The 19448-nt window shown below is 42.8% G+C and overlaps 1 protein-coding gene across 2 annotated transcripts in view; it reads right to left on the minus strand.

Annotated features, from left to right (window-relative positions):
• The window catches only part of ARHGAP26 (Rho GTPase activating protein 26), a 744136-nt gene that overhangs the window by 591784 nt on the left and 132904 nt on the right, over positions 1 to 19448 (minus strand). For both annotated transcript variants that reach the window (XM_073620639.1, XM_073620638.1), the window contains exon 2: positions 376 to 471. In XM_073620639.1, the coding sequence (XP_073476740.1) occupies positions 376 to 471 (96 nt within the window). The remainder of the gene's footprint in view (positions 1 to 375; positions 472 to 19448) is intronic.

The raw sequence follows: 19448 nt of genomic DNA on the forward strand, positions 1-19448 counted from the left end.
GTCACTTAACTACTGGAACCCAGTCTAAAGAATATGTTATCTTTACTGACCTGAGCAAGCACCCAGGCAAGGTAAAGCAGACTACTGTCTGCACGGGGCCCCGAGGGCCACACAATAAGTGGCAAATGGATACATGTGGCCCCCAGGCCATAGGTTGGGCTGCAGGGTTCTATAACAAGCACTAGCCTGATTGATATACACACAGTAATGGGGACACAATGGGCGTGGGTAGTGTGCCTGTCAGGTAACGTTTGGCTTTCTGAACACAGTGGCATTAATGTCAAGCAGGAAATAACTAGCTGTAAAATCTGTTGGAACGCTTTCAGAGGCCACGTAAAAAGGTAAGTCCCAATACACAGCACAGACTTCACTTACCAATGCAGATTTCATCATCAGTTTCTGCATCGCCGATGCACCGGAATTTGAATTCATTCAGTGAACCAGCAAATTTCCTCTTTGCGGATGACAGAGCTGTAGGGAAAGAGAAAGGATTCAGACATGTGCAGAGAGGAACATAATAAAGCCGTTTACACATTGCCTGCAGGCACAGTATGTTGAATAGTTTTGTAAAGAAATCCTGCTGATATGATCAATGTATTTCTTTACACTTAAATCAAATATCCTACCTTCACACCAGAGGAAGTTTGCTAATACTAGAAACATTTGAAATATTTGAGATCTTATTAAACTCAAATTCAACTCTGTCACGATTGTCACACGTTTACATGCTTGCTTAATCAAATTATTACATCAAATGTACAGATTTGTAGATAAGCCACATAAGCGCTGGTGTGTGCGGTTTCAGAAGGCGTGCCGGTGACTGAAAACAGGGCATCATACTGTACCCTTCTTTCCTCAAACTTTATTAAAATATTACATATTGACCTTTTTTCCAGTTCTATTCACTGTGATGCAGTACTGAGTCACAACACACATCAAGGAAAAAGTACAGTAAGGCTGAAACAACTATTCAACCTAACGGATTATAATCGATAATAAAAATAGTTGGCAACTATTTTCCATTATCGATTCGTTGGTCAGCGGATTAGTTGGCCTGCATACAGAATGCATTATTTGTTTGAGATACAGTGTAGCACACATACAGCTCAGTACACCGTTCATACCTGTCTGTATACACGGAGACTTTAGTATCACTTTAACCATGTGCTATCCAATCACAGCTAATAACATTGTAAACGGCTTTACATGGTAATCGCCAATTTGGACCCGAGAAGAGGAGGATCTGCAAAACCACTACACAGAGCAAGCAAGTATAAAACGGGGATATTATTTTTAACGAAAAAAAACCCTGAGACTTCAGTATCATTTAAGAGGGCTATGCAGGTAAGATCAGCATCTGAACCTAAAGAAACAGGAGGCTGATAGACTGGAGGTAATATAAGGCATTACAATTACATTTAGCCTAGGTTCACACTGATGCAGTGCAGGATTTACAGCGATTCCAGTGTGTTTCCCACATTGCATCACAAACGCACTGCATTCATGCGAACTGCTGCAGATGTCAATGTTAAGAAACGGATACCCCAAAAAACAGTTCGCAAAACGCAATGTGATTGGCGGAATCAGATCAGGTGTGATCCAATTCCAGAGCGGCACTTTTTTCATGCGGGTGTGGTACGATTTGAGCAATACAAAATGAATAGGCTCAAATCACAATGCAAGGAATCACAGCACTTTACTATACAAGGGAAGTTACAGTACCAAGAATGGGCCAGCACTTTACAAGGGGAGTTAGAGTACCAAGAATGGAATGGAATGGACCAGCACTTTACAAGGGGAGTTACAGTACCAAAAATGGACCAGCACTTTACCAGGGGAGTTACAGTACCAAGAATGGGTCAGCACTTTACTATACAAGGGGAGTTACAGTACCAAGAATGGATCAGCACTTTACTATACAAAGGGAGTTACTGTACCAAGAATGGATCAGCACTTTACTATACAAGGGGAGTTACAGTACCAAGAATGGATCAGCACTTTACTATACAAAGGGAGTTACTGTACCAAGAATGGATCAGCACTTTACTATACAAGGGGAGTTACAGTACCAAGAATGGATCAGCACTTTACTATACAAAGGGAGTTACTGTACCAAGAATGGATCAGCACTTTACTATACAAGGGGAGTTACAGTACCAAGAATGGATCAGCACTTTACTATACAAAGGGAGTTACTGTACCAAGAATGGATCAGCACTTTACTATACAAGGGGAGTTACAGTACCAAGAATGGATCAGTACTTTACTATACAAGGGGAGTTACAGTACGAAGAATGGACCAGCGCTTTACTATACAATAAGAAAAAAGTCTGTGCTCAAAACCAGATAAAATATATGAGGTTCTAACGGGTCTGATCACAGGTCAACACCTAATTTTCTCAATTAAGCCTCTACACACATGTTAAATATGTGTATATTGTTTGGTTCGGGCAGACTTTTTTTTAAATCTCTCTAATGGGGCATGGACCAAAAAAGAAACCCACAGAGGCTCTAGCCCTACCCCAAAATAAAAAAAAAAAAAGAATTCTTGGACTTTGCTTTAAACAGTCTACTGACTTTGAATGGCAGCTGGCTGTGCAGACATGATCCAGCTGCCAAATGAACTTTTATACAAAAGGATCATTCTACAAATTGGGCAAATGTCCATGTTTGTGCCTAGGGAAGAGAAGAACTCTTCAGATATCACCTGCAGCGGCATATTTTGGTGATCAGCTGGGAGAATTGAACCCTGCCAATTGACTTTCCTCACAAAAATATTCAGTCAGGGTCCAGGGATGACTGCCATTATAAGAATGGCCTACAAACATATGACACTCCGATTTCATTGTGGTTCCTCCCGTTTGCCCCCACAGAACTACTGTGTCATGTAGGGATACAGGGGCTGGCAGAAGGGACCACATCACGCAGCAGATAATACGGCTGGATAACTGTGGTGATATGCAGTGTGTAAGAAGTGCGAGAAAGACAAGGTCTTTGCAATGGGCACGTTTTTATAGACATAAAGGTTATATTTACATAGGAATGAATGGACAGTGGCTGGAGGGCTTTAACTCTCTAGTGATTAGGAAAAAGGGGAGTTTTTTGGGACTTTAAATGAGGCATTAACAGGGTAGGGTCCTAAGCCTCTGTCGCTATTACAAGATAAATAAAAACAGCGGGGAGTTGGGACTTTGAATGAAACACGTGGCTACAATCTGGTAAAAATGATAAATATACAAACTCACATTTATTTAATTATACATATATGTACATGTTTATTTATGACATATTACAAATATATAGTATCACATTTAATAAATTCATCTACGTACACGTTTCATCATGACATATTACAGTAATAAAAAGCATTGCTGATTAGTAGCACATTATAGATTCATATATGTCCACATGTTTCATCATAGCATAATACAATTGTACAAAATGTTGATTATGACCTAAATATCTCTCTAATCCAACATCAACATATATGAATCTATAATGTGCTACTAATCAGCAATACTTTTTATTACTGTAATATGTCATGATGAAATGTGTACGTAGATGAATTTATTAAATGTGATACTATATATTTGTATTATGTCATAGATAAACATGTACATATATGTATAATTAACCACTTCAATACCAGGCACTTATACACCTTCCTGCCCAGACCAATTTTCAGCTTTCAGCTCTGTCGCAGTTTGAATGACAATTGCGCGGTCATGCTACCCTGTACACAAACTAAATTTTTATCATTTAGTTCCCACAAATAGAGCTTTCTTTTGGTGGTATTTGATCACCTCTGGGATTTTTTTTTTTTGCTGCTAAACAAAAAAAAAAAAAAAGGACCGAAAATTTTGAAGGGAAAAAAAAACTTTTTTTTTTTTTTTTTTTGTTTCTGTTACAACCTTTGTAAATAAGTAAGTTTTCTCCTTCACTAATGGGCACTGATGCTGGGCACTAATATGTGGCATTGATAGGCGGCACTGATAGGTGGCACGGATGGGCACTGATGTACACTAATGAATGATACTGATGGTCATCACTGATTGGCAGGCATCCATTGTGGGCACTGATTGACAGGCATTGTGGGCACTGATTGGCATCACTATGGGCACCGATTGTTATCCCTGGTGGCCATGGGTGGCATACCTGGTGGTGACTAGTGGTGGGCATCCCTGGTGGTCTTGGTGGTCCAGTGTGTGTATTCTCGGGGGGTTCTCCTCTACTCGCGTCTGACAGATGAACGATCAACGGTTCTTCCTGTTTACACTGTGATCAGCCATGATTGTGCATGGCTGATCACGTGGTAAAGAGTCTCCATCAGAGACTCTTTACCTAGATCAGTGTTGCAGTGTGTCAGACTGACACACCGCAACAACGATTGGCGTGATGCGCGCCCTGGGGGCGCGCAGCGGCTTGATATCCTGGCGATGTCATATGATGTCCGATCAGGATATCGCAATCACTTTGCCGCCTTCATTTTGCTATATGGCGGGCGGCAAGTGGTTAAATAAATGTGAGTTTGTATATTTATCATTTTTACCAGATTGTAGCCACGTGTTTCATTCAAAGTCCCAACGCCCCGCTGTTTTTATTTAACTTTCCAGCAGCTGTTTCCGATTACGCTAGTGGGCAGTGTGGTGTGCGATTCAGCGCATCGCACAGCTCCCTATTTTTTTTTTTTATACAAACGTCATTTGAATTGTACAAGAGTACATTTCATTCCAGCGATGCGCTGTGCTGCTGCACAGTGCCATGTGGTTCTGTACCGTGCGCTGCGATAAAATGCAGCACGTCAGCATTTTATCGCAGCATACAGCAGCACAGCGCCAATCTGTGTTACAGCATGAATGAGACACACAAAAAACAATTGCTTTCTGTGTGTCCTTGCAGTGACAGGCATTTTACAATGTAGTTAATGTGTGTATTAGCCCTTAAATTTAGAGACAGAGTCAAAGTAGTGGTAGGAATCCAAAACATGATAAAAATAGAACACACTGGAGCATCACTTAAAGTGAGTGTAAAGTCTCGTTTTTTTAAGTTATAAATATAAAATCATGTTATACTTACCTGCCCTCTGCAGTTGCAGCCTGGATCCTCCACTTCTCTGATGCTCCTGGTCCCACCCTCCTGTTGAGTGCCCCCACAGCCAGCAGCTTGTTATGGGGGCACCCGAGCCAAGCCACAGCTCCTGGTGTCCATTCAGACACAAAGCTGCGACCCGGCCCCCTTTCTCTCCTCATTGGCTGACTGACTTTGATTGACATCAGTGGGAGCCAATGGCGCTGCTGTCTCAGCCAATGAGGAGGGGAGTCCCAGGCAGCCAAGACACTCCTACAACATCGCTGAATCTGGAAGGACCTCAGGTAAGTTTTAGAAGGGCTGCTGTACACAGAAGGTTTTTTATCCTCATGCATAGAATGCATGAAAATAAAAAACCTTCTTCCTTTACAATCACTTTAAGAAGTGTGGCCATCAGAAATTACCACCAGAGCAACAAGGCCTTATTCACACGGGTGTACTTATGTGTACACCTGTGTGAGGGACATGTCTTGACTGCACAGGCGTTCTATGCATTGCATTGCATTCCACTGCAGGCAGTCCTATTCATGTCAACAGGAACGCAGCGGCTGCACAGACAATTTGACATTCAGGCTTTAAAAAAAAAAAATGTATTAATGTTAAATTTTACTTTCTTTTTTTTAAGTTTGCAACTTTTTTGAAAAAAAATGTGTTTTGATCACTTTTACTCCTATTACAAGGAATGTAAACATCCCTTGTAATAGGAATATGACATGACAGGTCCTCTTTACAGTGAGATATGGGGTCAATAAGACCTCACATCTCACCTCTAGGCTGGGAAGCCTGAAATAATACAAAAAAAATAATAAACCGATCACAGCTTGCCAGCCGAAGCGGCGCCGTTTTTTTTAATGCAGAGGCCAGGCGTGATGTCATAACATCGCGCCCGGCCTCCGATGATCATAGAGATTCCGGCGACCATCTGGTCCGCCGGAAATCTCTATGATCGACATCCAGGCATGGCGGATCCTGTCTCCAACTCACCGATTGGAACGGTGAGTCGGTAGAAGCACCGGAGGGCAGTGGGAGGGGGGGACACGTCCCCTCTCGCCTGCCGTAAGAACGATCAAGCAGTGGAACAGCCGCTATGATCATTCTTATGGTGTAGTGAATCGCCAGCTGAAAACGGCAATATCTGAGTGACGTCTGTAGCTACAGGCATCATTCAGATAACCCTGCTCAAAATCCATCACGTCATATGACGGTGGGCGGGCGGCAGGTTAATGTGCAGCTTGCTGGTCGGGGGGGTAGTAAAACCCCAGCTCAACCACCTACTTTTACCAACTAACCTGCGAATGAGGCCTAACGGCTTTCACCTAACTGGATGTTTGCATTCAGAAATTTCCTCTACTCCTGTTCTAATCACATCGGTTTCCCATCACTTTTTCACAGAGAACAATAAAAACCATAAAGCAGAACTAAACCCACTCAGTTAACCATTGCTCAAAAGAACGCTCAAGTTAGAAATGTTAAATAAATGTTATTAAATCCCTAAATATACCAATGATGTTTTCATTTACATTCTGTCTATTAACCCAAGTGCAGTGTGTGCTACAATTAGGGTAGGTTCACACCACAGCGTGTGCATTGACACATAAGCATTTAAACCCAGAATTGTTCACTTAGTCTTAGTGCAAAAGGGTGATGCTGCCCTTATACATTCACCGGCCACATTATTAGCTACAATTGCTTGGTAAAACAAATTGCTAATCAGTCAATCACATTGCAGCAACTCAGTCATCTAGACATGGTGAAGACGACAAAATAAAAAACTGAGCATCAGAATGGGGAAGAAAGGGGATTCAAGTGACTTTGAACGTTGGCATCGTTGTTGGTGCCAGGCGGGCTGGTCTGAGTATTTCAAAAACTGCTGAGCTACAGGGATTTTCATACACAATCATCTCTAGGGTTTACAGAGAATGGTCTGAAAAAGAGAAAATATCCAGTGAGCGGCAGTTGCGTGGATGAAAATGCCTCGTTGATGTCAGAGGTCAGAGAATGGGCAGGCGACAGGTATTTAAATAACCACTTGTTACACCAAGGTATGCAGAATACCATCTCTGAACGCACAACACATCGACCCTTGAGGTAGATGGGCTACAGCAGCAGACCACACCGGATGCCACTCCTGTCAGCTAAGAACAGAAACCTGAGGCTGCAATTCGCACAGGCTCACCAAAAGTCGACAATAGAAGATTGGAAAAACGTTGCCTGGTCTGACGAGTCTGGATTTCAGCTGCCACATTCAGACGGTAGGATCAGATTTTGCCATAAACAACATAAAAGCATGAATGCATCCTGCCTTGTTTCAACGGTTCAGGCTGGTGGTGGTGGTGTAATGATGTCAGGGATATTTTATTGGCACGCTTTTGCCCCTTAGTATCAATTAAGCATAGTTTAAATCCACAGCCTACCTGAGTATAGTTGCTGACCATGTCCATCCCTATGGCTACTTCCAGCAGGATAATGCACCATGTCACAAAGCTTACATCATCCCAAACTGGTTTCTTGTACATGACAATGAGGTCACTGTACTCCAATGGTCTCCACAGTCACCAGCTCTCAATCCAATAGAGCACTTTTGGAATGCGGTGAAACCAGAAATTCGCATCATGGATGTGCAGCCGACAAATCTGCAGCAACTGCGTGATACTATCATGTCAATGTGGACCAAAATCTCTGAGAAATGTTTCCAACACCTTGTTGAATCTATACCACAAACAATTAAGGTAGTTCTGAAGGTAAAAGGCGGTCCAACGTGGTACTAGCAGGGTGTACCTAATAAAGTGGCTGGTGAGTGCATATGCCAGACACAAGGAAAATCTAAAAATCATTACTTAAAATGTGGGCAAAACCAATATGTCAATAACTCAATAAGTCATATATAATCATAACTCCTAACAAAAGACTTCATATACAATATACATCAAAATAAGTGTCAATCACAGAACATACAATCTAAACTTGTGCATGACCCACGTGCAATAGTCCGACTACCACTACCAAACATGAGAGATCAGCAAATGAAATATCGTAGACTCCAGAGTCTCCAAAGACCACTCCTCAGAATAGAGATAAATGGAGGAAAGAGCAAAGGACCATAGAGTAGTATTGCTTAAAACTACATCATTTATTTGAAGCAAATATACTCACAAATATAAAAGCATCTCACAGGTAAAAAAACACTACATCAGAGAACATCAACAGGTGTATAACATCATGAGCTACCGGCCTCGCCCTACACGCGTTTTGTCTGTACAACGGATGTTTTCAGGGAATGGAAGATAGGAGGCACATATGCATTGCATTTTTGCATGCGTTGCATTGTGTTTTTATGCCTTTTTAAGGCTTTTTCCTCGTCAGCATACAACTGACCATTCAAGCTCTCAAATAGCGGATTTCATAGCCAATGTGCTGCTTTACAACAACTGCAGCTCTGCATAGATAGCAACATCCTCTCAAGATATGAAAAAAGAAGAGTTTGGTTCCACATTTTAACCCTTCCTGGCTCTAAAACTAATAAACCATTTTGGTCTGGAGTTCGACTTTTAGGCTGGGTTCATACTTGTACGACAAACGCTCCAACTTTGGGAGCTCATGTCACATGCGCAAATCAATGTTTCCCTGTGAGAGCCGTCTTAAATGGTACGACACAAGTCGGTCCGACTGGAAATGCTCCCTGCACTACTTTGGTCTGATTTTGATCCTACTTCGGCCCATTGAATATCACTGAAGTCAGATCAAAGTAAGATCACCATCTTAACTGACCTGACTTTGGCATGCGACTTGATCTTGAGGGGGAACTCCACGCCAAATAGAAAAAAAAAAAAACAACGGCATGGGTTCCCCCTCCAAGATCATACCAGGTCCTTCTGCCTGGCATGGATTTTAAGGGGAACCCCCACGTCGAAACAAGGACGTGGGTTCCCCCCAAAAACCATATCAGCCACTTATCCGAGCACACAGCCCAGCAGGTCAGGAAAGGGGGTGGGGATGAGCGAGTGTCCCCCCACCTCCTGAACCGTACCAGGCCGCATGCACTCAATATGGGGGGGGGGGGGTGGGTGCTTGATGAGGCGGTGACGGCATAAGGGGGCGTGGCCTATATGTGACGTCACTGGGTGGCCCCTCCCCATATCTTTATAAGTCATAGCACATGGCCGATCTGGCATTGCACCAGGAGAGCGCGTAGAGGCAACATCAAAAGAGGAACAGAGGGAGAAGCGGAGAGTGCAGAGAAGAGACCCAGCAGAGGCAGAAAACAGCAGACAGAGGGCTAGAAGACATCAGCGGAGAAGAACCGGAGAGGGGAGAAGAACCGGCAGAGGCAGAAGACATCAGCAGTGGAGCGAGAAGAGCCAGAGAGGGGAGAAGAAATCGTAAGTGACGCCGGAGCTGCCATAATACATTACTTTAAAAACCTGTGTACTGCGTTTTATTTTTGACACTTTTTTAGGTGAATGGGTAGGGGTACAATGTACCCCATACTCATTCACATAGGGTGGGGGGCTGGGATCTGGGGGCCCCAGATTCTGAAAAGGCCCCCTGCCCGCAGACCCCAACAACCAACAGCCAGGGTTGTCGGGAAGAGGCCCATGTCCTCATCAACATGGGGACAAGGTGCTTTGGGGTAGGGGGCCCACCCCCCCCCCCATGTTGAGGGCATGTGGCCTGGTGTGATTCAGGAAGGGGGGGGGCTCTTACTCATCCCCTCCGTTTTTCCTGACCTGCCGGGCTGCGTGCTCAGGTAAGGGTCTGGTATGGATCTTGGGGGGAACGCCTGGCATTGTCGGGATCAAAGTCGGATCCCCATTCATTAAAGTCGGACGGATGTCTGACTTCAAGTCGCAGGGCAAAGTCGAATCCACAGACTGTCGTGTCGTACCAGTGTGAATCCGGCCTTACTCGTATACTGCATGGTCAAGCATCAATCTAGCATTTTTGTGTAAATCTACAGCTAGCTTCTTCTGTAAAATTCTGCAGAAATGAGACTACAGTATTTCCACGAGTAGTGAAAATATCTTTCTGCAGTGACAACCAGCTGAGTGCAATTACCCATTACAGAGATTACAGGATACAACTACCTTAACTAATGAAAGGGAGTATGAGTCAGACACATTAATGCATACAGCATTGTTAACGTCTACGGCGACACTTCGAGATCTGATTTCCTGCTTGCACCTGTGAAGTGAGGATTATTAAATTGTACACAGCATGTCTGTGTTTAAACACTGGCTTGGTTGCAGTTGCCAACTTTCTGTAGAAAAAAAATTATGTAAATATCCCAAGCATGGTTTAGGTAATTCTTAAAAAAAAAAAAAAAACTTTGCTTGATGGGAATTTACTACTATATGCAGCATGTGCTTCCCAGGACACCCCTAACATTACAAAAAAAATTAGGTATCTTCTCCAAAGGCTTGTAAAGGCCTTTTTTTTTTTTTAACTCTATTCGAGTATGAATTTCTTAAATCAAAAAAGTACCTTCTATTACATTTAGCTATGGACTATGGGATTTGTAGCATGCATGACCATAACTAGGAACTCACATTACAAGGAAACAGAACAGCAGCGACGATAGGGTCACATCTTTGCGTGGCTGCAGGAATTGCATCTGTTCTGGCACTTGAAGTTAATCGCTCTGCTCTTAGGAGACATGTGGGACTGCCATTCATTCTGAATGCACCCCAGGCATCTCAGCATGCATCGCGTGTCCAGGTGCAGGAACCACAGGCAAATCTCATGGTCAAAAAGACCATGCGATTTCCCTGTGGCTGCGTTTTTGGAAAGGTGCATGCTTTTTTTTTTTTTTTTTTTTGTGCGGCGGGCCGCAAAAAATGTGTGAACCTAGCATAAGAAACAATATAATGAAAAATAGATTACAGGGTCATTAAAAGCAAAACCTTTTTATTTCGTTTTGGAAATGGTGGAGATGGATTAGAACCCGTCGGGTTTTTATTGTTTAAAAATTAAAAAAAACTGCGTTAAGTGCAAAAATCAAATGTATCCCCACAGCTACACTTAACACCAAAATACAAATGCGTAAAACCTTTTGCGCAATGTTGTTGAGCTGTGCCTTTAAAACTCCATTTAAAAATAAAAACAAAAATTCATCCATTCAAAGCATGAATAAATAAGTAAATGAATGAATGTGTGGAAATATTAACACCTTCAGTGAAAATACACATAAAAAGTGCTAAAGGGTCTCATCAAAGTGAATAATCCACTTAAAATATCCCCAGTGAGATCCATCACCATGCCACACGTAGCCTCTTGCCAAATGAGGAGACCACAAATTATAGGTGGTGGACACTGCTGCAGCCAATGCATCCAGCAATTGGGGAACCACATGGCACACCAACAGAGAGACTCGATTGGATCACCTAATTTGCTCCATAGATCTTAATCCAGCAAAGGAAACAAATAACAGCCTCACATAGTGTAAAACGGCTTTATTAGTAAAATAACTGTATCTGCTCACAATCTCTCCACATATACGAGTGTGTCAAACAGTGTACAGTGCCACTGGTTCTGGCTCCAGCATGCGTGATGACGTCAGCACAGGCTCCGCCCTGACACGTTTCCTCCAAAAGGACGTTCTCAAGGGGTTGGCCAACACAAATTTTCCTAATAAAGTTTTACACTATTGGAGGCTGTTATTTGTTTCCTTTGCATCAATATAGCAAAAGAGGTGATCAGATCGAGTCTCCCTGTTAGTTTGTCCTGTGGTTCCCCTAATGTTGGATGTATTGGCTGCAGCAGTGTCAACCACCTATAATTTGGGGTCTCCTCATTTGGTAAAAGGCTACGTGTGGCATGGTAGTGAGATGTTTTAAGTGGATTATTTACATGGATGCACTCTTTGGGACTTTTTACTGAAGATGTTAATAAGGTATATCTACACATTCATTCACTTATTTATTCATGCTTTTGACATATGAACGTTTTTATTTTTAAATGGAACTTTAAAAACGCACAGTGCGACAACTTTGCACAACAGGTTTTTATTGCGGTCTGTGCCCACATTAGGGAGATTCACCCCCAAATTTTTGGTTGACACCAGAATAATAATAGAGGGGAAATCTTCCAGTGACTCTGGTGGCACCCTGGGATTCCCCCACTTGGGAGGGCTTTCTTCTCACTTCCTGTTTTGGCTATGGGACAGGAAGTGATGGGAAATTTCTCCTAAGGGACACAGATGGCTCTTGCTTGATCCAAAAAGAAAAAAAAATGTTTTGCCTTTAGTTATACTTTAAAGTAGTGGATGCACATTCATTATTTATGAAGAATAGTGTCACTTCCTATGCCTGTCTTTCTAAGCTCTTGTGAGACAAGCAAAAGTAGGGGCTTGCACACCAAATTAGAAAAAATAGTGACTTAGAGTGATAAATCATTACACAGCAAATTCATGCCAGGTATCTTCCCTTAAGGTAGATTTAGACATGTGTCTAAATCTCCCTTTATTCTGAACAGTGGCGATCCGTCCATACGGGGCACAGGGATGCTACCGCCCTAATCCATGCGTCCGGCCCCTAATCTATATGCAGGACGCCGGATGCATGGATTTCAAAGGGGGTTTTTAGCATTTGGCTTCCAAAAAGAGTGGGCTCAAGGCGCAGAGCACTGCACCCTGGGCCCACCCAGTTGTGTGACAATAGCAAATTAATATTCGCTATTGTCTTCCTGATTCTCCTCCCAGCCAATCAGGAAGTGGGTCCTGAGACCCGATTGGCCAGGGAGTCTTAGGACTCCCAGCCAACTGGCTCTCAGGACCCACTTCTTGTTCGGCCAGGAGGAGAAGCAACGGCCCCGGAGTGAGGAGTAGTAGCGAGGAGCAGCAGCCCTACCCCCGATGGATCCTTGTAATCTGCCTCCTAAGGTAAGGAGGCCTCTGATTGTTCGTCTCCCGCGGGATGGAGGGATTGCCGTCCTCCATTCCGTCTCCCACTGGGGAGCGGGGCTGGGGCTGGCATTGGTTTGCCGTGCCCCCCCCCACACATACACAAAATATTGAGCATCAGCTGCCACTGATTCTGAAGCCAAATCCAAGCTGACAGGCAGTGAGGAATCAATGTGATGCCTCCTCACCAACTGTTTTAACCCCTTTTTTTTATGTGGTATTTGTAGGACATTTCCTGCGTTTCCCATTTGCTAGAGCGTGTAGCATTTAGTGGGCTTGCTGCCCTCTGATTGCTACATGTCAGGTAAACTTTGCCGCAGGAGTGAAGCAAAGCATCTCAAATGTGGCATGTAAAGACCCCAACTGCAAGTCTAAATTAAGCCTTACATGCTCTCATTTAATTTAGGCATATCATGCAACCTAAAATTGGGTCTAAATATGAAAACTATAAAAGAGCTGTAGCCAATCACAACTGGGCTACAAATGTCATTTCCCCATTCCAAATAAAGAATAAGAACCATCCAGATTGGCAGGTATACACTGGTTTTGCTTTCTAGTTTTTGTAGGTCCGCCCATTTCGTATAGTACCCCACATGGGTAACATCCGGTTATCACTTTCCTTCTCAGTTTAGTCATGTCAAAGAACAATCTGGTCACACTCTGTGGTGGTTTCAGTGGGAAACCCCATTGATACTGGATATAGTGATTAACAGAGATACCATGACCTTAAACCATAAGACATTGTTCTCATGCAGTTTCCTGCAACTCTAGGCAGAGTAGGTGAACCTTTCCTGTCATCAGTCTAGATTATCTGTCAAGAGTCTAGATTTTCATATTTGTTAGGTTAACACTTACAAATGTATTCAGCGACAAATTCACTGGAAACCTGGCAAGGGACCCCTCAAATTAACCCCTGATGATACAATGTGGCAGTAGACCCTGACAAAGAAAAAGAGAATTGTTTTCGAGAGGGAATCAAAGACGAGGATTATTATTCGGTATGTTATTAGGCCTCTAATGATTAGAGCGATTGCATTTAAAAAAAAAAAAAAAAAAAAAGGAAGAAAGAAAAAAGCTTAAGGCTGCAATTTCCAATTTCCAGAATCCGGAACTGTACTTGGTATAAGGAAACGAGCACTTATGTCATTAAACCATGTTTATTTTGTAAGGACAAAGAGAATGACTGAAGGAGGAAAGAGGGAAGATGACTGAGATGTGGTCTACAAAAAAAGCAAAAGTTAAGGAAAAATAGAGGGAAAGTGTTTTTCACACAAAGGGCAGAGATAATAAATAGGAGAATCTTCCAACAACATGTGAGCAAAAAAAACGTACCAACTGTGACTACTTAGGGCAGGGGTAGGTCCTCTAGCTGTGGTGAAACAAGTCCTATGAGACATTGCAAGACCCTGACGTTCACAGGCATTACTCCTAGAGGCAGAGGCATGATGGGAATTGTAGTTTCACCACAGCTGGAGTGCTGAGGTCGCCTACACCTGACTTAGGGTGTTCAGCAATAGCAGAAAAGGAACACTTAACATAGTACTGATTAAAGATCTGCCAAGATATATATATATACAGAATTAAGCAGCACAGTGCAGCCACAAGGTATAATGACATATGACCCTGAGGACCTATCCAAAAACTGGGGTGCAGTAACACAGGGTAAAACTCTGCAGTAAGCAACTAGTAAGAAGCAGGTTCTAATGTTATTATTGCTTATGGCTTATGTATAGGACGCCAAGGATGAGTCCTGGACGGACACTATGTTTCACCCATATTTGGGTTGAGTTGCATTATCTAAGGTTTTAACAGACGTCACAGGTTAGACCTCCTGTACCCTAAAGATGTTCCTTTGCAACAAAACACATTGGGCGGAGCTTATTCCATGCCTATCCCAATGCGATGGTATTATGCTTGTTTCTTCTGTCTACATTGTGAGTACATCAAATTATCCAAATAAACTGCTTGTTGATGTGCAAAATAAACTGCTTGTTAATGGTATTGCACGATGGGGTTTGCTTTGATTTTTCCTATTCTGGGCATTAATAATCGGCTGAATTGATGAGATACTGTGAGCCTTCCTGGTATAATTGGAGCCACCTAGTGGTGGAAGGTGTGATTTGTGCATTGCATGCTGCTTTTGCTGTTGAGATTGTTGGTCTATCGAACACAGGCTGCATTGACTTCCTATAGCCAAGTTTGTGCAAATGAAGGTGGTGGAACACGATTTTTGCAGTGGTTTTACAGTATCATTTTTTTGGGATATTATTTAGACTTTGAGCATCAATTTTGATATTTATTTTTAAATGTTATATTTTATTTATTTTTATTTTTTTCTTTACACATTTGCACTTTACACATTTTTCAAGTGGTTATACAGTATATGGGAGCATAAAGTTTGATATTTTTTGCCACATGAATTTTGAGTTATTTTTTACAAAATGTATTCACGTACCAATTAATTCATTCACTTGATGCACATTATGTAGATTAATTTCATGATATCATATGTTCGATCAATTTATGAGCATTTAGAAAAGGGACAGCACATCTATTGTTGGTGAATAAATAAATAGAATAAAGATAAAATAGCTAAATCAGAGTTTGATCTAGGTCAAGGTCAGTGTTAGGGTCAAGGTCAAAAGTCACAGTCAATGGGGTTGATTTACCAAAATTGGGGAGTGCCAAATCTGGTGCAGCTCCGCATAGAAACCAACTAGCTTCCAGCTTTTTGTCAAAGCTTAAAAGCGGAGTTCCACTCAAAAGTGGAACTTTCGCTTATTTGTCTCCTCCCCCCTCCGGTGCCACATTTGGCACCTTTCAGGGGGGTACCTGTTTTTGACAGGTACCATTCCCTACTTCTGGGAAACAGGGCGGCGGCCCGGTCTCTCGGAAGTTCGGCCCCCATCCTCCTTCCTCCGATGCCGGACCAATTAGAAAGCGCAGCAAGCATGTGCAGTAGGGAACCGGCTGTGAAGCCAAAAGGTTTCACTGCTGGGTTTCCTTACCAGGAATGGTGGCGGCTGCACCTGATCTGAAGATCGGCTGGGGTGCCGACACTACGGGCTCCCTGGACAGGTATGTGTCCATATATTAAAAGTCAGCAGCTGCAGTATTTTTCATGGGGGGGGGGGGGGGGGTTGACCTCCTCTTTAATTGAACAAGCTGAAGTTAGAAGCCGATTGGCTACCATGCACAGCTGCACCAGATTTTGCACTCTCCAGTTTTAGTAAATCAACCAAAATGTGCTTTAGGTAGGAATTTAAAAAAAAAAAGTGTAAATTAGTATCACTGTGTTTTAGGCCCTGGTTCACATTGGAGTGATTTGGCATGCAATATGACATGTCAAATCGAATATCAAATTGACTGCAATTGCCGGCAATGGCACTATCCGAATCGGTGTGACGCCGCACTTTGCGGCGCTGCACTGATTCCCAAAAATAGTTATGTACTACTTTTGGTGACTTTGGGGTGCGATTTCCATGGACATCTGCGCAGCAACCCGCACAGATGTCTCTGAAATCGCCCCCGAAGTTGGGACTGACATGCAGGAATTCCCGCTGTCAGTGTGAACTAGGGCTGAGGTAGGATAAAAAAAAAAATCAAAATACATACTATGGTTTTTGGGCCTACTACAGGTACAAACAACAAATAACATTCACATATGTGGTATTGCTGAGAAAGTTAGTAGTAGGAGAATTGATTTTGGGTTGTTCTTTGGTAGAAGATAATAGTAATTGCAATTAATAACCGCTAAAATTAAAAGTTTTTTTTATTTTTTATTTAGTTTGGTAATAAAAAAAAAAAAAAAAAAAAAAAAAAAAAAAAACACACTACAGGAGATATCCATTACCATTTACAACCAAATAAAGGGCCAATTCTTCCTGAAAAAATAAAAAAAAGATCATCCACCTGGATGCATTAGTGGAGCTTTAGTCAAAATGTTTTTTTTTTTGTTTTTTTAAACAAACATGTCATACTTACCACTTTTGTGCAGTTGGTTTTGCACATAGTGGCCCCGATCCTCCTCTTCTGGGGTCCCTCAGCAGCGCTCCTGGCTCCTCCTCTTCTCGAGTGCCCCGTCAGAGAAGCGCTCTCCCTTGGGGAACCCGTGTGGGTGTGCTCCTGTGTCCTGCTCCTGTGTTCATTGACACAGACAGCAGGACTCGGCTCTGCCCCCTGGAGTCACTGGATTCGACTGAAAGCAGCTGGAGCCTATGGCTGTGCTGCTATCAATCTATCCAATCAGGACCCAAGACACCAGCTGGAGCGGGTGTGCTTGTCCTTGGCGCAGGAACGATCGGGCTCAGGTAAGTAAAGGGGGGTCTCTGGGGGGCTGGTGCACTAGAAGAGAGTGCATAGAATGCATTGAGGTGAAAACCCGCGAGGGTCTTGCTAGATCACTTCAGGCTGGCCCCTTTTGCAGGTATAGCTATGTAAAACATTAAAAATAAGTGCCAATACTGTTTAAAATCCAGTAATACACTGTCTAAGCCTGCTCTGCACATGCTTGGTTGCTCTCTATTTTTTTAGGCACTGTGCCGAATTTGTAGAGAGCGATCTGCTGACACCCTAAAGATTTACTGCTGTTCAGGAGCTCGGAGCTTCAGCAAAATGGCAGCTGGAAGACACAGGAGCAATGCCGGAGGCAATTTACTGCACACTCTAATTTTGGTGGCATAATTATTAATGTGAGATATGTTTCTTGCAAAATAATTATTTTTATCAAGTGGAGAAAAGTACAGTTTTACTAAAATTTTCCAACATTATTACAAAGTAACAAAACTTGTTTCAGGCATTAAGATTTGCTCGAACCTTCATCGTGAAGAGGTAATTTACAACATCTTCCAGGAGGCTAGAAAACATTGTTGACTGGTGCTATTCAGTATGCAACTGTCACAACCAGAAGAGTTCAGGTAGTACTCCCATACTCCAAACACCCATAGGGGACTTGCCTGTAGGTGGAAGGAGGGCTCCTGTCAGGAAAGCTGTACATGGCCCCATGATTTCTAATGGTAGCTCTGGGTTGATATGCCCTCTCTAGAGAAGAGCATACAGATTGCTGCTGATGTAAAAGAAAAGTGGTCTAGAAGAGTTTGTAGCATCAGTGTTGGACAGAGTACATGAATGCTAGCTTGTCTGAGTACTTTTAAATAGATCTCTGGCTGCTCTGCAGCTGGTAACTTACACTACTATACTCATACTCCACTACTTATACCAATGATTGCTGCTACCAGTGACTGGGAGTTATTGCACCGGCTGAGGACTAGGGTAGTTATTGCTGGGGATTATCATTGCTGTCGCTAACTCTAGCTAAAGATCATTGCTGGGGATTATCGCTGGCCTTGACATTTGCGGGAGGTTATCACCACTAGCCATGAAACATACAGGGGTTTATCCCTGACATTTGCTGGGGGTTAATGTTGGCCATGGCATATTGTGGGAGTTATCATTCCTGGCACTGACACCAATGCTGGGGGTAATTATTGCTGCCAGTGACACCAACAATGCTTCTTTATTTTCCAAGATTCTCTTCAGTGTACCCCTAGGCCCTATTTTGTCTAATCCATAGAAGAGCAAATGATAAAAGGTGACCTACTACAAGCTATAACCTGTAACGAGCCCCTTGCTCGCTCGGTTCCACTCTCCCGACACTCCTCTGCAACTATAGAATCAGATTGCAGATCGCAACATCTGATTGTTCGATCATCCAATGCTCCTGGATTAGAACTACAGCTATGTGCCATTCTAACCCAGTTGTGATAGCTCAGAACAAACACCAAGCAGGCTGTATGTAAGTTCAACCAGGAATCTCTCTTATTGGAAAATACAGGCTCTTTTATACACTAAAAGTGGAGGTGCATACCTCCGGCTCATATTACTCTAACAATACACCTGTAACCTAATTAACCTAATTAACATGGGCTAATTAACTAATCCCTTTAGACAGCCTAGATGACTCAGACATGACCTTTAGGCCAGACTGGCCGTCTTGTACCTCAGACAACCCAATCAACATAGACTCTTCTTCACATAATAGCAGAGTTAATTAACACAAACAACAATGGGGATCTAGTGACTCTTAGATCCCATACTAGAGACTTATTTACAATACACATTCTAGCAGGCAACAGACAGAGTGCACCATGTTTTTTCCTCTAAATGCCTTCAAGGTGTCGTGCCTTATTATTTCCCAAAGATGGCAACTATAGTTTATGTCAGTGTTTCTCAACTCCAGTCCTCAAGGCTCCCCAACAGGTCATGTTTTCAGGATTTCACTCGGATGAAACGGCTGTGGCAATTACTAAGGCAGTGAAACTGATCAAATCACCTGTGCAAAATAATGGAGAGCCTGAAAACATGACCAGTTGGGGCGCCTTGAGGACTGGAGTTGATAAACACTGGTTTATGCTCATTCCCACTGACACCAATTATAGAACTGTTTTTGCAATTGCTGAACAGC

The sequence above is a fragment of the Aquarana catesbeiana genome, linkage group LG03 (assembly GCF_042186555.1).
Source record: "Aquarana catesbeiana isolate 2022-GZ linkage group LG03, ASM4218655v1, whole genome shotgun sequence".
Lineage (NCBI taxonomy): Eukaryota > Metazoa > Chordata > Amphibia > Anura > Ranidae > Aquarana > Aquarana catesbeiana.